General features: G+C 46.9%; 2 protein-coding genes across 3 annotated transcripts in view; one reads left to right on the top strand and one right to left on the bottom strand.

Moving 5' to 3' along the window:
- Positions 1-7,201, bottom strand: part of rerg (RAS-like, estrogen-regulated, growth inhibitor) — a 32,630-nt gene extending 25,429 nt beyond the window's left edge. Inside the window, exons 1-2 of the mRNA XM_056425143.1 lie at positions 6,923-7,201; positions 1,058-1,180 (exon numbers count right to left, since the gene is read on the bottom strand). Coding sequence (XP_056281118.1) covers positions 1,058-1,118 — 61 coding nt within the window. The 5' untranslated portion in view covers positions 1,119-1,180; positions 6,923-7,201. The remainder of the gene's footprint in view (positions 1-1,057; positions 1,181-6,922) is intronic.
- Positions 7,202-11,304: 4,103 nt separating this feature from the next.
- Positions 11,305-26,075, top strand: part of plxnc1 (plexin C1) — a 32,942-nt gene continuing 18,171 nt past the window's right edge. For both annotated transcript variants that reach the window (XM_056424797.1, XM_056424795.1), the window contains exons 1-11: positions 11,305-12,827; positions 13,845-13,961; positions 15,316-15,450; positions 16,026-16,126; positions 16,208-16,313; positions 16,395-16,560; positions 16,711-16,813; positions 22,948-23,023; positions 24,442-24,480; positions 24,566-24,699; positions 24,827-25,006. In XM_056424797.1, coding sequence (XP_056280772.1) covers positions 11,799-12,827; positions 13,845-13,961; positions 15,316-15,450; positions 16,026-16,126; positions 16,208-16,313; positions 16,395-16,560; positions 16,711-16,813; positions 22,948-23,023; positions 24,442-24,480; positions 24,566-24,699; positions 24,827-25,006 — 2,186 coding nt within the window. In that variant the 5' untranslated portion in view covers positions 11,305-11,798. The remainder of the gene's footprint in view (positions 12,828-13,844; positions 13,962-15,315; positions 15,451-16,025; positions 16,127-16,207; positions 16,314-16,394; positions 16,561-16,710; positions 16,814-22,947; positions 23,024-24,441; positions 24,481-24,565; positions 24,700-24,826; positions 25,007-26,075) is intronic.

Below are 26,075 nucleotides of genomic sequence, written 5' to 3'. Positions count from 1 at the left end.
ATGTAGCTAGAATATAGCTAGAATGTAGATAGAATGTAGCTAGAATGTAGATAGAATATAGATCGAATATAGATAGAATGTAGCTAGAATGTAGATAGAATGTAGCTAAAACATAGATAGAATGTAGATAGAATGTAAATAGAATGTAGATAGAATGTAGATAGAATGTAGATAGAATATAGATAGAATGTAGCTAGAATGTAGATAGAATGTAGATAGAATGTAGATAGAATGTAGATAGAATGTAGCTAGAATGTAGATAGAATGTAGATAGAATGTAGATAGAATGTAGCTAAAATGTAGATAGAATGTAGATAGAATGTAAATAGAATGTAGATAGAATGTAGATAGAATGTAGATAGAATGTAGCTAGAATGTAGATAGAATGTAGCTAGAATGTAGATAGAATGTAGATAGAATGTAGATAGAATGTAGCTAGAATGTAGATAGAATGTAGCTAGAATGTAGATAGAATGTAGATAGAATGTAGATAGAATGTAGCTAGAATGTAGATAGAATATAGCTAGAATGTAGATAGAATGTAGATAGAATATAGATAGAATGTAGATAGAATGTAGCTAAAACGTAGATAGAATGTAGATAGAATGTAAATAGAATGTAGATAGAATGTAGATAGAATGTAGATAGAATGTAGATAGAATGTAGATAGAATATAGATAGAATGTAGCTAGAATGTAGATAGAATGTAGCTAAAACGTAGATAGAATGTAGATAGAATGTAAATAGAATGTAGATAGAATGTAGATAGAATGTAGATAGAATGTAGCTAGAATGTAAATAGAATATAGCTAGACTGTAGATAGAATGTAGATAGAATATAGCTAGAATGTAGATAGAATGTAGCTAAAATGTAGATAGAATGTAGATAGAATGTAGATAGTTTGTAGCTATAATGTAGATAGAATGTAGATAGTTTGTAGCTATAATGTAGATAGAGTGTAGCTTTTATTGAAAGCCTCGTATCTTCAACAGAACCTGTGAATGAGGGTCGGACACAAGGTGAAAACTCCTGGAACTCTTTCCTCCGGCGGTTTACCTGACTTCCCCACCCCCGCTCTGCCGAAGACGGCCAGCTTCACCTCCGGGCTTTTGGCCATGGCGGCGAAGATCAGCGGACCGGTCAGTGATCCCCGAGGTCAGCCGGCCATCCTCTCAGCATCTGGGACACACGGAGGACACGAGTCAGAGTGGAGCTGATGGTTCATCCTCTGAGCTCCATGTGTTCGATGTTTTCCTCTCGGCCGCGTTGCTCCTTTAGCTCCCACGCCGTCCACCAGTGTCCTCCAGCTGGAGGGCGGCCATGAGCAGGCGCGTCAGAGCCCGCGTGGGCTTCTGTTGGGTCCTACATGTTGTTATCTTTGTCTATGGAGATGTCATTGTGGCCTTGAATATGTAGAACTCAAAGCACGCTCATGATGTCCTCAGGAGACGAGGCATTCATGAAAACCCCGTGGAACAATGCTACCTCGTCCACGAGAGACGGATGCGTTATGAATACATCGTGAAAAAAAATATTTTAAAACGCTGATTAAATAAATAAAAATATATAATAAATTGAAAAGATTTAGAATAAACACGACAGTAAAAAAATGGTGTGACTTTTTCTGTCATCCAGTGATAGAGCGGAGTAGCTGACGACAGAGAAGAATGTTCTAAATCTTTATCGATTTAACCTTTTGAACACCGGAGACCCCCGAGGGGGTCTGGGGTCTTTATTGCTATAAGACACGAGCACATTTATTAATGTTGCACATCACATTAAACAACAGAGCCTGGGCTCCAAGAATCAGCCATTTAAAAAAATACAACAGAAAAATCAAACATTCATAAAGATATGATTATCCATCGGAGCCTATGAGACGGCATGGATCCATCTGCTGATGGATGGTGGAGGTCTGGATGGTGGAATATGCCGACTACCAACTCTTCATCCACTCCGTCGTATCAAATGGAATGATCGTCACGGAAACGCTGTGACGGACTTGTGTTTGGGTTTCTATTCACGGTGGAATGGAGTTTTATTTTGTTAGGTTGTTATAGCTTATTTTGATTCTGTAGTCTTGAGCTTTAAATTAATACATATAGAAAGATATTATAATAGGAAATATTAGGGAGAATATTATTATATGAATGTGTTATGAAGCATAGGGGGACTGTTTACTCTATGCAGATGGAAATTGCCAGAATTAATGTATGTTCATGAGAGTGAATGTTAGTCAGTATTTCAGATTGTTGAAGCCGGTTGAAGCCGTGAAGTGACTTTAATGAGGACAATAACAGACGGGACTTTTATTGTGAAAATACTTGATTGGAAGTGACGTTTTGACCCGGGGGTCGTGACCTTTGACCCCTCCATTTTGATAGCGGGGCTTTTATCCAACAGGAAGGTGTTAGAGGCTGAACTCCCTTTGAGAGGAGCTGATTGGCTGATTCTAGGACGAAGACTCTGGACTGGGGGAACATGGTTCTCTTTGGTCTTGACCCGGGTCCTTCAGGCTGCTTCCTGTTGAGCCGGATCACCACGGAAACCACGACCCTGAGCCTCCATTGTTTGTTTAACTTCTTGCCGTTAAATGTTGTTAAACTGAATTCACGCCATTCGGAGCCTGATGTCCATCATCTGCCAAGAGCCCCGTTTCAGTTCCTCTTCTAGTTTCCTCACATAATCCATCTCTTGTCACGGGGGGAACTCAAAGTGAAAAGGGATTCCCACATCGATGGATTGCATCGTGTGACTAAAGCCCTCAGTCTGAGCTCAGGCTGAGAGCGTCTCCTCGTCCTCCGTCTCCGTCGGTGGAAACCAGAAACCAGCCAGTAGAAAGAAAAAAAGAGGATAAAAAAACCGAAACCAGACGTTCAGCCTGATTCAATGAAAGCTGAGCAACGCGCGTGTGTGTGTGTGTGTGTGTGTGTGTGTGTGTGTCGGTGCCAGAGACGTGTTCGCCGGCTTCACCCGGTCCAAGTTATGAAGACGTGGCACACCTCCAGCACTTTGCTAGCTCGTGCGCTGCAGCTCTCCAGAGGTTGAGCTAACCTCCTTTTCCCCTTTTTATACCAACACGCCCATATAAGGAGCGCTGTGTGCCACTGGGCGGCTCAGGCAGGGGTCAACCATCCCTCTCTCTCTCTCTCTCTCTCAGCAGGAGCCATCGACGCAGCCGTCGGCGTCTTTGAATATTGTTATTTTCATGATTATTGAGAAATTCCAGGGGGGGGGGGCAACTAGAACATTGTGTTCCCTCTTTCTGGTCGAGTTTGAGGTTTTTTCTTCAGCGTGTTTTAAGGCGTGTGCACCGAGCTCGAGGACTACCTCTACAAAGGTGCGCCATATTGTTCCCGTCATCCAATCAGAGCGGACTGGGCTTTAACGGGAGGCGGGGCTTAAAGAGACAGGCGCTGAAAAAAGGAGGGGGAATGCGGGTGTATTCAGACGGACGCCATACGGGAAAGCATCTGTGTATTTTCAACATTAAAGATCGTATTAATGTAAAATGCATGAAAGCCAGCGTGGCGTTGGTTTAAGTTGACCCTTCTCTGGGGTCAAGGGCCACATGGGGGGCCGCCATGTTGACGCTCCAGAGACGGGGGCGCAGTTCGTTTCCAAGGTTTCCCAACGATGCCGACGGGGGCGTGGCCTGTATACGTTAAATACAAAGCCGTCCAGTCGGCAGCCGGCGAGCTCGATGTGTTCGCGCCGCGCCGGGAGCTTCATGAGCGCCGCTGCCAAGAAATAGTCCAACACTTTGTTGTTTTGTTGGTACGGGATGAAACGTGTCGGAAAGCAGATTTCACAACCATCAGAGAGATGGCTCGCTGCCTCTCCTCGCCTCCTTGCCTCCTCGCCTCCTTGCCTCCTCGCCGGCTGCAGCTTCGTGTTCAGCCTCCGGTCGTGTGAGTGTTCCCTTCATGTTGGATCCTGAACCACTCAGCCAACGCTCGTCGACTGGTCACATGGTCTGGAGGAAAGGAGGAATAAGGGGCGGAGGAGAGGAGGAGCAAGGGCGGAGGAACCAGGGCGGAGGAGAGGAGGAACAAGGGCAGAGGAACCAGGGCGGAGGAACAAGGGCGGAGGAGAGGAGGAACAAGAGCGGAGGAGAGGAGGAACAAGGGCGGAGGAGAGGAGGAGCAAGGGCGGAGGAACCAGGGCGGAGGAGAGGAGGAACCAGGGCGGAGGAGAGGAGGAGCAAGGGCGGAGGAACCAGGGCGGAGGAGAGGAGGAGCAAGGGCGGAGGAACCAGGGCGGAGGAACAAGGGCGGAGGAGAGGAGGAGCAAGGGCGGAGGAACCAGGGCGGAGGAACAAGGGCGGAGGAACCAGGGCGGAGGAGAGGAGGAGCAAGGGCGGAGGAACCAGGGCGGAGGAACAAGGGCGGAGGAGAGGAGGAGCAAGGGCGGAGGAGAGGAGGAGCAAGGGCGGAGGAACCAGGGCGGAGGAGAGGAGGAACAAGGGCGGAGGAGAGGAGGAGCAAGGGCGGAGGAACCAGGGCGGAGGAGAGGAGGAGCAAGGGTGGAGGAACCAGGGCGGAGGAACCAGGGCGGAGGAACAAGGGCGGAGGAACAAGGGCGGAGGAACCAGGGCGGAGGAACAAGGGCGGAGGAACAAGGGCGGAGGAACCAGGGCGGAGGAACAAGGGCGGAGGAACCAGGGCGGAGGAACAAGGGCGGAGGAACAAGGGAGGAGGAACAAGGGCGGAGGAACCAGGGCGGAGGAACAAGGGCGGAGGAACCAGGGCGGAGGAACAAGGAAGGAGGAACAAGGGCGGAGGAACCAGGCCGGAGGAACAAGGGCGGAGGAACCAGGCCGGAGGAACAAGGGCGGAGGAACCAGGGCGGAGGAACAAGGGCGGAGGAGAGGAGGAACAAGGGTGGAGGAGAGGAGGAACAAGGGCGGAGGAACCAGGGCGGAGGAGAGGAGGAACCAGGGCGGAGGAGAGGAGGAACAAGGGTGGAGGAGAGGAGGAACAAGGGCGGAGGAGAGGAGGAACAAGGGCGGAGGAGAGGAGGAACAAGGGTGGAGGAGAGGAGGAACAAGGGCGGAGGAGAGGAGGAACAAGGGTGGAGGAGAGGAGGAACAAGGGCGGAGGAGAGGAGGAACAAGGGCGGAGGAGAGGAGGAACAAGGGCGGAGGAAAGGAGGAATAAGGGGCGGAGGAGAGGAGGAGCAAGGGTGGAGGAACCAGGGCGGAGGAGAGGAGGAACAAGGGGCCGGAAACCGCTTTGGCTTATTGATACATCTCATGCGTATAAGCGTGAGCACACACACACACACAGTCATTCTTTATCTTCACATTTTGCCCACCCCTCTCTCCCTCTCTCTCTCTCTCTCTCTCTCTCTCTCTCTCTCTCTCACACACACACACCTCAGTCGTCTCACTCCTCTTTCATTGAAATGAGTCAGACTACTGCAAAAAAAAATAAAAGAATGAATAATTTCAACCGGTCTCCAGGACGATGTACGCTGTCGTCACGGTGACGCACTCCCAACGAATCAGTGGCCACGGGCAAAAACTTATGCGGAGAGAATCCGGCGCTCAGCGTGACGCCGACACGCCGTGACGGCCCGTCAGAGGACCCCCCCCCCCACAGCCACGTGGACACGGGTGTAATGTGTGTGTGTGTGTGTGTGTTTCCTGTCACTGTTACCCTGAGAAGTGAAACATGGTGGTGGTTACAGGCCCGACCCGTGGGAGGAGACCCGCTGCACCGCACGGCTATACGGAGGCTGCAGGCCTCTCATCATCGGGGGGGGGGGGGGGGCTCTCTCTGATCTGACCCCTCATCACCAGGTGTCTGTCCTCCTGAAGCTCCTCTGTGATGTTCATCCATCCTTTACTTGAGAAGCGCGCACAAATACCTCAACGTAGAATATACTGTTGAAGCAAGTTAAAGTCTCAAGTTCAAAGTTTAAATAACAGAAGTATGTGCATAGTTGACTTCCTGTGAACCAATCAAACGTTCTGATTCCGTGGCGCTACTAGCATCCAAAGCTTCACGAGGCATCCCTTCAAAGTTTACCTTTAAGTCTTTTACGACCCGTTATAGGACACCTTTGCTTGTGTTTTAACGGCATTGTCTTTTTTTAATGATTGTATATTTTACTTGTAAAATCTTGATTTTGAAATTGAAGTTGCGAGCAGCCGAAGAAGAAAAGTACGAGAGCCTCGGCTCCTCCAGGAGGAGAGTACTGAGTACATGTACTTAGTTACTTCCTACACCTTTTCAATACATGAGTGTGAATATGATTTGAGATGTTTGTAAGTTTACTGAACAAAAGGCTAAAAAAGGGATTACAAGAAGATGTGTTTCTGTTGTAGGAGTCCAACTATGGAATAATATTGAAATGGATGTAAGAATGGTCAACTCCTTTTTGGTTTTCAAGGGAATTATTTGATTTGATTGACTGAATAAAATACACAACAACAACAACAACATATTGTTGTCGAGGTCTGGGAGTCCCCGGTTCGAGTCCCTGACCCTGAGTCCTATTGCGATGCGCGTTATTACGCAACACTGCGAGCGGCTCTTGAATGCCAATGCCGCGCGCGAGGCGCTCCGGGGGGCCCGGGGGGGGGGGGGGGGGGTCGTGAGGTCCCTGAAGATCCGACTGGAGCTGCACTTTGTGGTGGTTGCGTCACAGAAACAAACAGTGTGTGAAAGTGAGTGACTGGAAAGATTCATCCAACTCGTAACTTGTGTTTCATCTGATAAATACATCAAAACCAAAGAGCAGTGAGGAAACAGCTGAATGTCGAGATGAATAAACGTTCATTTGAAGTCACGTGCACACTAAAACACGTCAGGTGTCACAGGTCGTGACCTTCCTTTCGGTCTCCTCCGGGTCTCGATCGGAGGTCGGACAGTGTCCGCGACACCTCGCAGGAAGACACGCTGACAGGGAACTCACCCGCGGCCGCTGAATGCAGACGGATCTCCCGGTGGATGAGACGGAGAGGGATTCAAAAACAAAACAAACCAAACAAGTGATTTAAAAAGATGATCTTCCCGCACGCAGATCCCCGGATGGATGGAAGGAGGGAATGAAAACAGCTGGATGGACAGACTGGAAAAGAGGTGAAGAGCTGTGAATGAATCCGACCGGGAACCACCGGGAACACGCGGAGCGGAGCTGCTGGAGATGCCGACGCGCTGCAGCCTGTGACCGGACTGCCGCTGCGTGCCGCCGCCGCCGCCGCTGCGCGCCGAGGGGCGAGCAGCGGCCTCTAGCGGCCGGGAGCGGTAGCGCACGCGTCGGGGCTTCTAAAGAGCAAATCCACAACATTTAAATATGTAATTGGACTTAATTGCTATGATTTAAGGTTGTGGTTTATTTTTTATTTTTTATTATTAAGCCACATTGATGTTTCATGAACTCTGAACCATCGTGGAAGGAAGAGAAGCGAGGATTCCTTTTTCCTGCTGGATTTTAGTCAAATGTGCATCCAGTTATTTCTAAAATCGAAGATGAATGTGACTTCTTTCATCACATAAGCGAATTGGCAATGAGGTGAAGTATTGTGTGGACCAATCGGACTGCTCCGCTCTTATGAATGTGATTTTAATATCGAGCTTCGTCGTCATCTTTCCAGTGCGACCTGTGCACATTTTAAGTTGCTAAAGCAAACAGGTGCTTCATCAAAACAGATCTATAAAGGGTCAAAAGGTGAAATGTTGAACCAAATTACAAGATTAAAACACCCTTTGCCTCACTTGACCTTTAGGCCCGATGCAAACCTACAATTGAAGGATATCTCTGCACATGGTTGTGATGTAATGCTCTTAGGATTCCTCGGTTAGGAGGTAGGAGATAGGAGATGCAGAATGTCCTGCAGCACACTGCGCCCTCTAGCGGTTTAACAAAGAATGCAGGCAGGTTGCTCTTCCTTCTGGTCACGCGGGTTGGCCTCTAGAGCTCGCGCTGACATTGAATTTAAAGGATCCACCGCGAGAGGAGACACTACGGCGTGTTGTGACGTCATGGTGTGGCGTTGGCTTTGGACCCTTTGCAAACTACTTCCTGAAACACTTCCTATATAATTCGTTTCAAAGCGAAAGGTGTGCAACAGCTGAGTGGAATGAGCCGGGCCAATAGGTGTCCTTCATTAGGCTACCCCGATTTAAAATGATCAGTGTTGTTACTATCGGAAAAAAAATGAGGGTGACGCTCCGTGGAGAGGGTGACGCTCCGTGGAGAGGGTGTCGCTCCGTGGAGAGGGTGACGCTCCGTGGAGAGGGTGACGCTCCGTGGAGAGGGTGACGCTCCGTGGAGAGGGTGACGCTCCGTGGAGAGGGTGACGCTCCGTGGAGAGGGTGACGCTCCGTGGAGAGGGTGTCGCTCCGTGGAGAGGGTGACGCTCCGTGGAGAGGGTGACGCTCCGTGAAGAGGGTGATGCTCCGTGGAGAGGGTGTCGCTCCGTGAAGAGGGTGACGCTCCGTGGAGAGGGTGACGCTCCGTGGAGAGGGTGACGCTCCGTGGAGAGGGTGATGCTCCGTGAAGAGGGTGATGCTCTGTGGAGAGGGTGACGCTCCGTGGAGAGGGTGACGCTCCGTGAAGAGGGTGATGCTCCGTGAAGAGGGTGATGCTCCGTGGAGAGGGTGACGCTCCGTGGAGAGGGTGACGCTCCGTGGAGAGGGTGATGCTCTGTGGAGAGGGTGACGCTCCGTGGAGAGGGTGATGCTCCGTGGAGAGGGTGACGCTCCGTTTAGAGGGTGACGCTCCGTGGAGAGGGTGTCGCTCCGTTTAGAGGGTGACGCTCCGTGAAGAGGGTGATGCTCTGTGGAGAGGGTGACGCTCCGTGGAGAGGGTGACGCTCCGTTTAGAGGGTGACGCTCCGTGGAGAGGGTGTCGCTCCGTTTAGAGGGTGACGCTCCGTGAAGAGGGTGATGCTCCGTGAAGAGGGTGATGCTCTGTGGAGAGGGTGACGCTCCGTGGAGAGGGTGTCGCTCCGTGGAGAGGGTGACGCTCCGTGAAGAGGGTGATGCTCTGTGGAGAGGGTGTCGCTCCGTTTAGAGGGTGACGCTCCGTGAAGAGGGTGATGCTCCGTGAAGAGGGTGATGCTCTGTGGAGAGGGTGACGCTCCATTTAGAGGGTGACGCTCCGTGAAGAGGGTGATGCTCCGTGAAGAGGGTGATGCTCTGTGGAGAGGGTGACGCTCCGTGGAGAGGGTGACGCTCCGTGGAGAGGGTGTCGCTCCGTGGAGAGGGTGTTGCGCGCTCTTCCTCTGAAGCTCACCTCGTTCAGGTTCAGTAGAGGTTCAAACATCAGGACAGGGCAGAAGGCATTAGAGCTAATGATCTGTATTTTACTGTCTTTCTCTCTCTTAAGGCCTCATGGGCCTTTCTCACGGGAAAGAAAAACGATACCCATCCCTAGCGGTAACCCTCGGGCCTCCATCGTCATGACACCATGACATCATGATATTATGACACCATGACATCATGATATTATGACACCATGACATCATGATATTATGACATCATGACATCATGATATTATGACACCATGACACCATGATATTATGACACCATGACATCATGATATTATGACATCATGACATCATGATATTATGACACCATGACATCATGATATTATGACACCATGACATCATGATATTATGACACCATGACATCATGATATTATGACATCATGACACCATGATAGTATGACACCATGACATCATGATATTATGACACCATGACATCATGATATTATGACATCATGATATTATGACACCATGACATCATGATATTATGACACTGTGACATCATGATATTATGACATCATGACACCATGACATCATGATATTATGACACCATGACATCATGACACCATGACATCATGATATTATGACATCATGACATCATGATATTATGACACCGTGACATCATGATATTATGACATCATGACATCATGACATGCTGACGCCGTGTCTGATCTGTGGTGAGGACATGAAGCTTGACTGAGTGATGTACACTGTGGTGTGCGTGACGGCGTCTCGGTTGTTATCTTTAGACTCTCACACGCTTCATGTATCTGTTGTTCCCACACAAACAATCATAAAACACAACCAGTTCCTTTGTGGGCGGCCGTGATCATAGATAGATAGATAGATAGATAGATATATACTACAAGGGGAAATTTGTCGAGCCAGTAGCAGCAACACACAAGAATGTGACCAGCCGTTGCAACCGGCTCCCCGTGTCACATGTTGGTTCAAGGATAGAATGTATTTCATGGATTACAATGTGTGTGTGTGTGTGATTGGTTTCTATTGTCCTTCGGGGTCGGTGATTATCTATGGAGGATGAAGCTCTCTGCTGACAACGTTCTGCATTGTGAAGAGACGTCTCCATTTTATTTTTGGGACATTTTCTTGCAACAGCTTTTAATGTTTAACTCAAGAACACTTCAATAATTCAACTGTGTGACCGGTAGAATAGAAAGCTCCATTCAGACCCTTGTGATGGGTAAAAATGACCTTTTGTATCACAGAGACTGGAGATCAGGGACATCTTTTAAAAATGTGAATCACATGTAGTTCTGTTTTTTATTTATATTTTTAAGACAAAAGACAACACATAGACATAACACCTAGGGGAGGACGACACAGTGGACACAACATCATGGAGTCAGAGTTTAAAAAAAGAAGTTATCCCGTGTTTTATGGGTTATTGTTAGTGAGCTAACCTAGTCAGGTCACTTTGAGGTGCTAGGCCTCACTCACTAGTCTAGCTCCAGCTTATAATATGATTATAAAGCTATCTTATATTCACCAGTGTGTTCACAAGGACAAGCAAACAAACAGAATATATCATCACACAAATATAATAATGCTGAGGTTTATTTGAGAGAAAAAATAAAATACACACACACACACACATATATATATATATATATATGAAACAAAATGCCAAAAAGAAACACAATTCTATAATTATATATATATATAAATGAATAAATATATATATATGTACATATTATATATATATGAAACACATTATATATATATAAATAATTAAATATATATATATACATATTATATATATATAAATAATTAAATATATATACATATTATATTCATATATATATATATATATATAAATGAAACAAAATCCCAAAATGAAACAATTCTATATTTCTCTCTATATATGTATATAAAAATGAATAAATAAATAAATATATATATAAATGAATAAACATATATATATATAAATGAATAAATAAATATAAATACATAAATGAATATATATATTTATATATATTGCTGGCTTTGATGATACATGATCATCTTGACTGAGTCATATCGATCAGCATCGACTGCTCGGTCTGACGTTCAACTCGAGGGGCGGCAGTCCCCGGAACTGCCGCTAGGTGTCGTGGTTTTGCTGAAGTCTGAAGAGTTTTGAAACGCGGGTTCCGAAGGACCTGTCGTCCAGATGTCGCCTCATGTGACTCTGCTGAAGCGATGATGCTCCAGCGTGTAGATGACCGAGGAGCATCACGTGTGTCATGCACACGAATCAGAAGCTCTTTGATGGGACTCGCTCTCCCGCCACGTGATGATTGGTGAAGATGTTCTTTGAAAACATGGTACAAATAAAAACGTGACAAACGCAGCTGAGCGTGAGCAGCAATGCCGCAGAGGCAATCCTGTGTTCAGTTGCCGGTGTTGCGTTCGCGCTCCCTCCCACTTTGGAGCACTTCTCTCTTTTCCACCGCGCGCCACACATGTGGAGGAGAAGCGCGCGCGCCCGCGTGTGAGTGAGTGTCGCGCCGCCAGAAGATGATCCTGCTGCCCGGTCTGCTGCTGGTTCTCTGGGGAGAACCGGGCCGGTGCCTGGAGGAGAAGGAGGAGGAGAACGGAGGCTTCACTTTCGATGGAGACATCCGCCACTTCGCCGCCGTCGCCGACGCGGTGTTCGTGGCGACAGAGGAGAGGCTGTACCAGCTGAGCCACGACCTGACTCTGATCCAGAGTCTGACCCAGAGGGGGGTCTTGACCGCCGGGCATCAAACCCACGAGGTGGTCTTTACGCGCGTCGCGGAGACGGAGGAGCGGAACGCAACTTTACGCGTGAACGTTCTGCTGCCGCTGGTCGCGGATCAGTCTCTGATCAGCTGCGGGGTGATCGAGTGCGGCTACTGCGAGGTGCTGGACCTCAGGAACATCTCCCACGTGCTCTATCGGGAGCACATCCTGGTGGGCTCCCCGTGGAGCAGCAGCGCGTCCGTCGGCTTCCTGGTGGATGTGGAGCAGAGGAACACCGACTCCGAGACGTACATCCTGACCGCCACCCAGCAGCACGAGCCCCCGAGGAGCAGCTGCTCCTTCGTCACGGAGGCGGTGAAGCTCCACAACTCCAACGAGGGTCAGGAAGGATCTATTTTCTCTTTAATCGGAGACTTCACCACCTCTTCCATCGAGCGGACCAAAGGCAGCGCCGAGTTCGTGGATGGATTTCAGATCGATTTCAACATTTATCTGTTCTCCAACCTGCCGGCCGGAGACAACAACAACAGAGTGCGTCTTATTTGGCTCGAGGGTAAAACAAACAAAAAGGAAACCCTCAAGTCGCTGCGGGGCGCGACCCTGCGCGTGTCCGGCGGAGGCGCGCGCAGCAGACTCGTGGCCTCCGCGGTGGTCCCCGGCGGGCCGCCGGTGCTGTGGAGCGGCGTGTTCAGCGTGGACGGGGGGCGCACCGACACCCGGCTGCTGCTGTTCGACATCAGTCCGGACCTCAGCGTGGCGGCGGACGCGGACCCGGACTTCTGCAGCATGTGCCCCCCCGCGGCGGGTGTTCCGGGGGGACCGGTGAGAGGATGAATGAGTTTAAAAGTTACGCAACTGGAGTCACGCGCACCGACGGCGTGGAAACAGTCATACAGGACTCAGTATCTGGGTCATAAACCAGCTGAGCTGCTGCTATATGTATATTTATTATTATAATACGCGATTTGAGAGTTAAAGTAAACTTAATTGAGACTTAATTACCTCATTAAGTCACATTGTTTAAGTTTTTCCTCTTTGTTTGCACGTGAATTATCACATAAATAAGGTTCAAGTAAAGTATACACTAGTAATGTTATAACTCAATATATATGGGTCATAATGACATATCAGCTGTGCTGCTACTACTAATATGTATATGTATTATTATAATAACTGATTTCAGAGTGAAAGTAAATATATTTGAGACTTAATTACCTCATTAATTCACAATTTTTAAGTTGTTCCTCTTAAATATTTGCACCTGAATTACCACATAAATAAGGTTAACGTTACTTCAAAGTATACACTAGTGGGGACTACAGGTACTTCTCAGAGAATATATTCTGATTAAACAAGAACAACCGTAATCCAAAGGGGAGGAGTCTGTTCATGAGGGTCTTGTTGCTATGGAGATGATGACTAGATAATTGACGCTATAACTCACTCGTGGGGAGGTGTGTTGTTGGAATAAAAGGGAATCATTTCTCTGAATAAAAGTAACATTTTATAATTAGGTATTAATTATAATAATCAAATAAGCTTCAGTCCTTGGACTTGATAGACAAGCCTGCACATGATGACAGATCGTATCAATGTGTGTGTGTGTGTGTGTCCACATGTATTATTATTATCTGAGTACATAATGAGAGCTTTCCTTTTCCAGCTTCAAAAGGACACAATGACCTGAGAAACTAAAATATGAACGAACACGATGTTATCGCCAGTCACTCAGGAATGCACCGCGTTGAGTTTTGAGTCATCGTGGTTTCCGCTGACCTGGACGCGGCCGCGGTGCCTGTGGGCTCCGCCTCCGATAACCAGGTGTCTGTTCCTCTGAAGACTCTGACGTCCAAGGCCGTGCTCTTCAAGCAGAGCTTCATGACCTCGGTGCTGGCCGTGAGGCAGAAGGCCTGGATGGTTTTCTTCATCGGGACGGGAGACGGGCAGCTCATCAAGGTGTGTACGAATACCTATTTACAGTTAGTACCTGTTATTGTGTTTGTTTAATTAGAGGAAGGATGGCGACGCTCCAAAATGTTTCAATTCCACCGGTAGAGGCCATTTGTCTTTGGAAGTCAAATAAAACTATAAATCAAATTGCCGAAACAAAGTAATGTCCATCTCCGTATGTCATTATTCTGATAATTTATTTACTAAACAAACAAAAAGAACAAACGAAATTCTGACACTTCCTCTCTGTGCTGGTAAAAACCCATCGGCCACCCAGGTGCATGCTGGTCCTGAAGCTAGCCACACCTACATGTAACAAGTGTTACCCAATCAGGGAGCCTACAACTAAAGACATTTAAACAACAATCATAATGTACTAAACTAAACTGCAACTATCATAACATTAAATCACTTCTTAAAACCTATTTTTATAGAACAGCTTGTAAGTGATATTGTCCTTTTATGCAGATCTTTGGTTCCCCTAATTTAGTTTGTCTGTTTTTATTTAACCTGAAGCACGGATTCACCAGGAAATGCAACTCGACCTCGGCAGCAGACGCTTCGGTGTTCGTTAAGAGTCAGAAATGCAAAGGTTGTTGGCAGATTGTATCTACAGTTGTTCTATTTGTGGATAATAAGGAAGTTCCAGCTCTGACGAGTCAAAGTGTTTGCTGTGAAAAGCGCTGTGGTGGCTGGGGTGTGGTTAGGCTCAGCTGTGGAGGAGTGTGGGGGGGAACAGGGGGCGGGGCATGTGACAGCCAAGAAGCTGGTACAAAAGCATATTGACAGAGCCAAGTAAAACAAAGAGTAAATAAGTAACTAAATAAACAACTTTTTAGTTTATTTATATACTGAATTATGTCTTATTATGTAATAAGGACATCTTATCCATACAATTCAGTGAATACATACACTGAATTGTATATTTATACACTGAATTGTTTTAATTGAGCCAAGTAAAACAAAATGTAAATAAGTAACTAAATAAATAACTTTTTATTGCCATGTATAAATATAGATATAAAAGGAATGTGTCATAGCGGCTGGTGCAGCAATATACAAGGACATTCACAACAATAATCAATAACCACAGTGCGATCATTACGTTATGTGCAGGGGGTGAACGGGAGGAAACGTCCTGGGGGCGACAGACAATACGCAAAATAATGATATAATAATAAGTAAAGAAGCCGGTGTGAAGCTCACTGTGAAAAACATCAACCGTAAGACGAGAACAAAGAAGGTGACGTTCTGACGCCGTCACAACCCTCCGGGTCACCGGGTCACCGGGCAGACTGAACCGTCAGCTCTTTATATTCACCAGAGCCGCTCAGTAACAAAGCTGCATTGTTGTTGTCAGCTGGCTGTGGACCAGAACTACCGGGCGCTCTGCCCCAGGGTGCTCTACCGGGCCGATGACGACCGCCAGGTGTTCCCCAGAATGCTTCTGGACCAAGTGGATCTGAAACACGTGTACCTGCCGCTACAGAACCAGGTGGGTGCATCGCACGTGTTTCACCTGTGTGCCGTGAACCCCGAGAGGGGAGGCGTCCTCCCCGGAGTCTGACTTCATAGATCCTACCTCCGTCTGCCCGATGGATGGTGGAGGTCTGGATCGTGGAATACGCCGACTACCTATATGCCATGGCCCTGCTGAGACTCCGCCCACTGCTGAGACTCCGCCCACTCCTCCTCTCTACCTCCATCTGATGGATGGTGGAGGTCTGGATGGTGGAATATGCCGACTACCAACTCTTCATCCACTCTGTCATCTTCATTGTGTTGTTGCTGTGTTTTAATTAGTGTGTAATGATTCCTTCTGGTCACATGACATCTATGACACCTGTCCATCCTGGAGAGGGATCCTCCTCTGTTCTCTCCTCAAGGGTTCTGACCTTTTACCCTGAAGAGTTGTTTGGGAGTTGTTCCTGATCCCATGTGAGGTCAAAGGTCAAAGGTCAGGGATGTCTATGTGTACGGATTGTAAAGCACTCTGAGGGGAATTTGTAATTTGTGAGAATGGGCTAAACAAATATACTGAGTTGATGCCGGGTTGTGTTTGTGTTCCAGATGAAGCGCGTCCCCGTGTCCAGGTGCAGCTCCCACACGAGTGTGCAGGACTGCTGGTCAGCACAGGACCCGTACTGCGTGTGGTGTGGCTCCAGAAGAAGGTCAGGGGAACCACATGTTTCCGTTGACGCCTTCAAACAATCATAACTTTGCTTTAAAGGACACGTTGTTTCTCTCGCCAGTTGCACGTTTGAAGTCGACTGCCAGGATTCAGACTGGATATCCATTCCTGAGGATTCTCAACCCAAAATGGTTTCCTACAAAGTCGTGAAGGACGGCGGCGGCCGGGTACGCATCACGACAACGTTATTCAGCTGTGACACGACGCAAGTTTCTCCTTTTTCAACAGTCTCCTCCCTCTTTTCTCAGCTCGCACTCGTCATCCAGACGCATCTCACGGTGGGCCGGCAGGCTCGGGAGAACTTCGCCTGTCAGTTCTCCTCAAGTTCCAGTGAGCTGTGTAGCCTGCAAAGCCCTCCTGCGCAGTTCCCACAATGCACCTGCGTCCTGTCGAATGGAGCACTTCCTGCTGAAGGTCAGTGACTCATAATATATATGTGTTATAGTAATAATCCAGTGAATGACATACCTGGTGATCCATGACTTTCACTGAGAGTCCTGCACGGTGTTGACTCGTGTTGCATCATCAGGACCGTGACCCTCGCTGTGTTCTCACACCCAACAGGCCTGCCGGTCACCGTGACGTTGAGACTTGGGACGACAGAGTTGAGGGAACAGCTGAAGCTGTCCGGCTGCTCCAACATCAGAGGACCGGCAACATCTGTCCTGTGAGTACCGTCAGCCCGAAGCATCGCTGGTGAAATGATCACACAGGGCAGCACGGTGGCTCAGTGGTTAGCACTGTCGCCTCACAGCAAGAAGGTCCTGGGTTCGAATCCCGGTCGTTCCAGGTCCTTTCTGTGTGGAGTTTGCATGTTCTCCTCGTGTCTGCGTGGGTTTCCTCCGGGTACTCCGGTTTCCCCCACCATCATAAAGACATGCACCGCAGCCTCACCCCGGTTCGTATGGATGTGAATGAATGTTGGTGGTGGGGCCGTAGGCGCTGATTGGGGGAGGGGCCGTAGGCGCTGATTGGCTGCCACGCTTCCGTCAGTCTGCCCCAGGGCAGCTGTGGCTACTGATGTAGCTCCACCACCGGGACGACTGTGTGTGTATGACTACTGGACTCTGTAAAGCGACTTCGGGTGCCTTGAGAAGCGCTATATAAAATAAATGATTATTATTATTATTATTATGGTGTTGGGTAAACGCCTCTTATTTTGTATCGCTCAATATCACACATTTCAAATTCTCCTCAGAAGGCTTTACAATCTGTACACAGACATCCCTGACCTTTGACCTCACATCGGATCAGAAACAACTCCCCAAAAAATAGAAACAACCCCTCACAGGGAGAAAAGTGAAAAAACCTTCAGGAGAGCAACAGATGAACAATAGATGTCATGTGACCAGATGAACAATAGATGTCATGTGACCAGATGAACAATAGATGTCATGTGACCAGATGAACAATAGATGTCATGTAACCAGATGAACAATAGATGTCATGTGACCAGATGAACAATAGATGTCATGTGACCAGGTGAACAATAGATGTCATGTGACCAGATGAACAATAGATGTCATGTGACCAGATGAACAATAGATGTCATGTGACCAGATGAACAATAGATGTCATGTGACCAGATGAACAATTGATGTCATGTGACCAGATGAACAATAGATGTCATGTGACCAGATGAACAATAGATGTCATGTGACCAGATGAACAATAGATGTCATGTGACCAGATGAACAATTGATGTCATGTGACTAGATGAACAATAGATGTCATGTGACCAGATGAACAATAGATGTCATGTGACCAGGTGAACAATAGATGTCATGTGACCAGATGAATAATAGATGTCATGTGACCAGATGAACAATAGATGTCATGTGACCAGGTGAACAATAGATGTCATGTGACCAGGTGAACAATAGATGTCATGTGACCAGATGAACAATAGATGTCATGTGACTAGATGAACAATAGATGTCACGTGACCAGATGAACAATAGATGTCATGTGACCAGATGAACAATAGATGTCATGTGACCAGATGAACAATAGATGTCATGAGACCAGATGAACAATAGATGTCATGTGACCAGATGAACAATAGATGTCATGTGACCAGATGAACAATAGATGTCATGTGACCAGGTGAACAATAGATGTCATGTGACCAGATGAACACTAGATGTCATGTGACCAGATGAACAATAGATGTCATGTGACCAGATGAACAATAGATGTCATGTGACCAGATGAACAATAGATGTCATGTGACCAGATGAACACTAGATGTCATGTGACCAGATGAACAATAGATGTCATGTGACCAGATGAACAATAGATGTCATGTGACCAGGTGAACAATAGATGTCATGTGACCAGATGAACACTAGATGTCATGTGACCAGATGAACAATAGATGTCATGAGACCAGATGAACAATAGATGTCATGTGACCAGATGAACAATAGATGTCATGTGACCAGGTGAACAATAGATGTCATGTGACCAGATGAACAATAGATGTCATGTGACCAGATGAACAATAGATGTCATGTGACCAGATGAACAATAGATGTCATGTGACCAGATGAACAATAGATGTCATGTGACCAGATGAACAATAGATGTCATGTGACCAGATGAACAATAGATGTCATGTGACCAGATGAACAATAGATGTCATGTGACTAGATGAACAATAGATGTCATGTGACCAGATGAACAATAGATGTCATGTGACCAGATGAACAATAGATGTCATGTGACCAGATGAACAATAGATGTCATGTGACCAGATGAACAATAGATGTCATGTGACCAGATGAACAATAGATGTCATGTGACCAGATGAACAATAGATGTCATGTGACCAGATGAACAATAGATGTCATGTGACCAGGTGAACAATAGATGTCATGTGACCAGATGAACAATAGATGTCATGTGACCAGATGAACAATAGATGTCATGTGACCAGATGAACAATAGATGTCATGTGACCAGATGAACAATAGATGTCATGTGACCAGATGAATAATAGATGTCATGTGACCAGATGAACAATAGATGTCATGTGACCAGGTGAACAATAGATGTCATGTGACCAGATGAACAATAGATGTCATGTGACCAGATGAACAATAGATGTCATGTGACCAGATGAACAATAGATGTCATGTGACCAGATGAACAATAGATGTCATGTGACCAGATGAACAATAGATGTCATGTGACCAGATGAACAATAGATGTCATGTGACTAGATGAACAATAGATGTCATGTGATGATGAACAATAGATGTCATGTGACCAGATGAACAATAGATCTCATGTTACTAGATGAACAATAGATGTCATGTGACCAGATGAACAATAGATGTCATGAGACCAGATGAACAATAGATGTCATGTGACCAGATGAACAATAGATGTCATGTGACCAGATGAACAATAGATGTCATGTGACCAGATGAACAATAGATGTCATGTGACCAGATGAACAATAGATGTCATGTGACCAGATGAACAATAGATGTCATGTGACCAGATGAACAATAGATGTCATGTGACCAGGTGAACAATAGATGTCATGTGACCAGATGAACAATAGATGTCATGTGACTAGATGAACAATAGATGTCACGTGACCAGATGAACAATAGATGTCATGTGACCAGGTGAACAATAGATGTCATGTGACCAGATGAACAATAGATGTCATGTGACCAGATGAACAATAGATGTCATGTGACCAGATGAACAATAGATGTCATGTGACCAGATGAACAATAGATGTCATGTGACCAGGTGAACAATAGATGTCATGTGACCAGATGAACAATAGATGTCATGTGACCAGATGAACAATAGATGTCATGTGACCAGATGAACAATAGATGTCATGTGACCAGATGAACAATAGATGTCATGTGACCAGATGAACAATAGATGTCATGTGACCAGATGAACAATAGATGTCATGTGACCAGATGAACAATAGATGTCATGTGACCAGATGAACAATAGATGTCATGTGACCAGGTGAACAATAGATGTCATGTGACCAGATGAACAATAGATGTCATGTGACCAGATGAACAATAGATGTCATGTGACCAGATGAACAATAGATGTCATGTGACCAGATGAACAATAGATGTCATGTGACCAGGTGAACAATAGATGTCATGTGACCAGATGAACAATAGATGTCATGTGACCTGATGAACAATAGATGTCATGTGACCAGATGAACAATAGATGTCATGTGACCAGATGAACAATAGATGTCATGTGACCAGGTGAACAATAGATGTCATGTGACCAGATGAACAATAGATGTCATGTGACCAGATGAACAATAGATGTCATGTGACTAGATGAACAATAGATGTCATGTGACCAGATGAACAATAGATGTCATGTGACCTGATGAACAATAGATGTCATGTGACCAGAAGGCATCGTTACAGAGTAACACCCTCAATGAATATCCATGCAGGCGTTTATGACTTAGAGTTGAGTTTCATGACTTGTTTCAACTTCTCCTTTGTTAGTTGCCCCCGGGAGACACACGCCTGGTCCGTGGCATCGCTCTGTTCACGTTCCGGACCTCAGAGCTGCCGATAACCAGAGGGTGTTTCTCAGAGGGTGTTTCTCAGCGGGTGTGTCGGTGTGTCGGTGTGTCGCTGAGCTGGGAGAACCGGTTAGCAGCGTGAAGCGGCTTCTGTTGCGACTTGTTACTCACTTCAATTCAACTCAGTTTATTTTGTACAACCCATTATCCCAAAATACAAATTTGCCTCAGAGGGCTTTACAATCTGTACACATAGACATCCCTGACCTTTGACCTCATTATTGGCTCAGATGGTGGCTCCGACCTGCCTCAAAGGAGCCACAGCGGTTGCATGTACCGTGATCATTGAGGGAGGAAGAGGAGTACATGGGACACACTGAGCAGGAGGGAGAGGAAGGTGTGCTCGCTGATAAGTGAGATGGTGCGTTCAGGAGCTGCAGGAACCATCGGGGTTTTTTATTTGCCATTAGTGCATCGAGCAACAGTCCAGACACCGAGTCAACAGAGGTAAAAACACTGTAATTACATGTAGTGACCTTCCAGCTGACATAAAACACATTGGATCTATTGTCACTCCACAGAGGACAGGTACACAGAGGACAGGTACACAGGGGACAGGTACACAGAGTACAGGTACACAGAGGACAGGTACACAGAGGACAGGTACACAGAGGACAGGTACACAGAGTACAGGTACACAGAGGACAGGTACACAGAGGACAGGTACACAGAGTACAGGTACACAGAGGACAGGTACACAGAGGACAGGTACACAGAGTACAGGTACACAGAGGACAGGTACACAGAGGACAGGTACACAGAGGACAGGTACACAGAGGACAGGTACACAGAGGACAGGTACACAGAGGACAGGTACACAGAGTACAGGTACACAGAGGACAGGTACACAGAGGACAGGTACACAGAGTACAGGTACACAGAGGACAGGTACACAGAGGACAGGTACACAGAGGACAGGTACACAGAGGACAGGTACACAGGGGACAGGTACACAGAGTACAGGTACACAGAGTACAGGTACACAGAGGACAGGTACACAGAGGACAGGTACACAGAGGACAGGTACACAGAGGACAGGTACACAGAGTACAGGTACACAGAGTACAGGTACACAGAGGACAGGTACACAGAGGACAGGTACACAGAGTACAGGTACACAGAGGACAGGTACACAGAGGACAGGTACACAGAGGACAGGTACACAGAGGACAGGTACACAGAGGACAGGTACACAGAGTACAGGTACACAGAGGACAGGTACACAGAGGACAGGTACACAGAGGACAGGTACACAGAGGACAGGTACACAGAGTACAGGTACACAGAGGACAGGTACACAGAGGACAGGTACACAGAGTACAGGTACACAGAGGACAGGTACACAGGCAACGACATGTATCCTCTGCATTGAACCCCTCCTCAGTGATGAAGCAGCAGTGGCTGCAGTGATGCGCCCGGGGAGCAGCTGGGGGTTCAGTGCCTTGCTCATGGACACTTCGACTTGCAACTAATGGGGGGAGCGGGGATCGAACCGACGACCTTGGGGTTGCAGGACGACCCCCTGACCCACTGAGCTGCAGCCGCCCGTCATACACAAACGCATATTACGCCGCTGTGGGGGCGGGGCCTCTAATTGGCCTCAGCTGCTCCATAAAGCAGCAGTCGAGAGTGAGGTGGCAGAACAGAGGCGCAGTCTTGCGGTCTGCTGATTTAAATAAAGCATGTTGGCTCGTCCTGCTGCTTTGGGGGGAAACCCACGGGTGAGTCCCCTTTCAGTTTACAGACACATATTATGATGACTGAACAGACTATATGAAAGTTACAAAACCTTGTAAACGTAGCATTAAGTCCCCAATGATGTAGGAATCAAAGAGGGGGGGGGGGGCTGCGTGTCTCCATTTGAACTGTAAAGCCTGAGGCGCCGTGAAGGAGGGGAAGGAGAGCGCCTCCCGTTTGGATTTAGGCTAAATGTATTGTTGGCGGGGAAGGGAGAGCATTTTATTGCGGGTCCCAAACGCCATCTTAAAGAATGTACATTAAAGTCCCGTACCGACGTATATATTTGACATATTGGGGAGCAGCTGATGTTTGAGAAGAAAAGTCGAGGAGCGAAGCCTCACTCGCTGTCAAGAGATGGAACTCGGCACGAAGAGACCGAAAGGCCGAAGAATGAGAATAAAAACACGACGTCTGATGGTCATGAAACGTGACGCCGGAGTCAATCACGCCTGTTGTCTCCTCAGCTGTCGGCGGTGCGTCGAGGCTGGATGTGGCTGGAGCCAAGACGCCTGCTCCTGGGCAACGGGAGGACCGGAGGATGTAAGTATTATTACCTTCGCATTGAAAATGCGGAAGGTTATGTTTTGATCGCCATGTATTTATTTATTTATTTATTTGCGAAACTCAAAAAGTATTGAACCGAATTGCATGAAATTTGGTGGGATGATTGGTTATTATCCGGGGACCAGTTGATTAGATTTTGGGATCGATCGGGTTCAAGGTCAAAGGTCATGAACAGGTCAAAATCTTCTTGAATCGCATGACATTTGGTGGGATGATTGGTTATTATCCGGGGACCATTTGATTACATTTTGGGATCAATCGGGTCAAAGGTCAAGGTCATGGAAAGGTCAACATCTTTTTTTTACCATAGCACGATACATTTTTGTCCAATTGGCATGCAACTAATGCCAAAATATTCATAATTCAATGCCCAATCTTGTGATATGCGAAGGTATGCGCTCTACCGAGTGCCCATTCTAGTGTTTTTATGTATTTATCTAACCTCATCTCTGCATCAACAGAGCATTCATCTCGAGCCGGTTGTGAGACTGAAGACTGGATAACATTATAATATTTGTTGTTTCTAGTGAAGAAGAAACTTTCAACAAATTCATGTTGGCAGGAAATGAGTTGATTCTGCTTTAATTATTGTCGTGTATCGTATCGCTTCATGTCTTTCAGTTTCATGACAGCAAAATGTATTGTTCAGAGATTATTAGGGCGAGCCGGACGGCTCGATCAAAAACTCCGGAATGAAATGCCTTGCAGCCCCGAAACAATCTGCATTTCATGTTGTGTCTTGTGTGATGTTCGCCGAGTTCAGAGTTAACCCACGATGCACAGATTAAGGACCTCTGCTATATGTCCGTGGTTATTTTCATAAGATTTTACTGTTTTTGAGAAATTTAAAGGCAAAGTTCACAATAAAGATATGCTTTAAAAACATTAGAAATATTGGGAAATTAAGAATATCATCTTTTTTTTCATTTAAACCGACTTTGCCTTTCATTTTCACAAAAACTGTACAGTAGAATCTCCAAGAAATAGATCTTGGCGAGCTAGTCATCAGCTTCCTCACCTCCCTGCTCCTCTGAGTTATTCAGAGTTAACACGCCTTGTAAAGATTAAGGACCTCTGCTATATGTCTGTGGCTATTTTTCTTTAATTTTCACAAACTGTACAGTAAAATCTCAATAAAATAGATTTTTGCGAGCTAGTCGCCAACTTCCTCCCCGCCCTGCTGCTGCGAGTTGTTCGGAGTTAACACACTTTGCAAAGATGGAAACTCATTTCTCATCTCTTCCAACATGTCAATAAGATGGTCTATCCTCGTTAGAGTGACTCACGCTCGCTGCTTCCTAACGCACGACCTCCAGGTCCAGACTCCGCTAGTAGAACCGTACCTGTGTGTCATGTGACCCCGCTTCATGTCGTCCCCTCGCTTCCTCCTGCAGGACGACGTCTGCCAGATGGAGTCGGGGATGAACTTCTCCGTGAGTCCGAACCTTTCCTTGTGACTCGTTCGGCCGAGGCGTCGGCGCAGGGTGGAGGCTGATGGTGCGTCTGTTTTACCGCCAGAGGCCGGAGATCTCCTCCATCGCTCCCAGCGTCGTGTCGTTCTACGGGAGGAACCACGCCGTGCTGTCGGGCTACAACCTCAGCGCCGTCACCGGCGTGAGGATCCAGGCGGACACGGACTGCGCCCCGCGAGAGTGAGTCGGGTTACGTCACCCCGACGGGCCGCCGGGTCTGTGCTCCGTGTGTTGGTGACGCGGCGCGGTCGCCACCGCGTCCTCACGGTCGCCACCGTTTCCTCACGCTCGCCGGTCTCCCTCTCAGGTCTCCTGTGTGGAACAACGTGGGAGTGGAACTCACGTTCCACATTCCCAGCACGGATAACAAGGGCACGGTCACCGTGTGCGTCCTCCTCCCAGACGGCAGCTGCCACGGCAACGCCACAATCACCTACCGGTCGTCCCCGTCCTGCACCGGCGTTGTACCGAGCTGCAGCTGGATCAGGTGTGTGTGTGTGTGTGTGTTTTAACCTTTTTTATCCTGTTTCTAAACCTTTTAAAAACACTTTTTTCAACCTTTTCTAACTTTTTTTAAAGCTGTTTTTAACCTCTGTTTTACCTATTTTTAACCTATTTTTAAACCTGTTTATACATTTTTTTACCTGTTTTTAACATATTTTAGTAACTGTCTTTAACCACTTTTTAAAAACAGTTTTCAACCTTTTTTTAACCTCTGTTTTAGCTACCTCTTTTTACCTGTTTCTAACCTATTTTTAACCTTTTTTAACCTTTTAACCTCTTTTTGACTGGTTTTTCTTTTCTTTTTTAAAACTGTTTTCAACCTGTTTTTTACATCTTAGATAGATGCTCTATCAACTGTTATTGGCCTCCAAAGATGTGTCATCCCTGCAGCACAATCAAACGTCTTCGTCTCTGATTGGTTGTCTCCTTGTGTGTGTGTGTGTGTGTGTGTGTGTGTGTGTGTGTGTGTGTGTGTGTGATATGCCATGTTTATCACGGTTCCCTCTTATCAGGCCACGCGGTTTAATAAGAAATTAGGTCTTAATACATTTTCTGAAAGAAGAAAACACATTGTAGCCTCCAGGTCCAATTTTATACAATTACAAATACTCTCACAGACGGTTCAGTTCTGTTGGCTATTTTGGGCTCTGCCTCAGAGCTTTGTGACTTCCATCGAGAGTTATTCGAGGACTCGTTGACGTACGTGAGCAACTAACGGTTATCTGACTGGACAGAACGCCACTTCCCCAAAGCAACGTATTTCTCCATCACACCACTTCCTTGTTGCTCTGAGTTGCAGCAGCTGAAGGTGCCACTCGTGTCTTTTTACTGTTGCTTGTTACGGTTTGAGAAGAGAAGTCGAGTAGCGAAGAGATGGAGCGAGACATGAAGCGGCATAAACGGACTGAAAGGCAGAAGTAGGAGAGTGAAGAACAACCCTCAGCTTCCACTTCCTGTTTTAGTGGCAGCAGCTGAGATGTGTTTTCACTCTGCTGTTGTTAGAAAACACTTGATGTGCATCCGCATCGACTCAAAGCTCTTGGCATAGCTAT

This window comes from Pseudoliparis swirei, chromosome 10 (assembly GCF_029220125.1).
Source record: "Pseudoliparis swirei isolate HS2019 ecotype Mariana Trench chromosome 10, NWPU_hadal_v1, whole genome shotgun sequence".
In the NCBI taxonomy this organism is placed as follows: Eukaryota; Metazoa; Chordata; class Actinopteri; order Perciformes; family Liparidae; genus Pseudoliparis; species Pseudoliparis swirei.
This window is presented reverse-complemented; position numbering and strand designations above follow the sequence as displayed.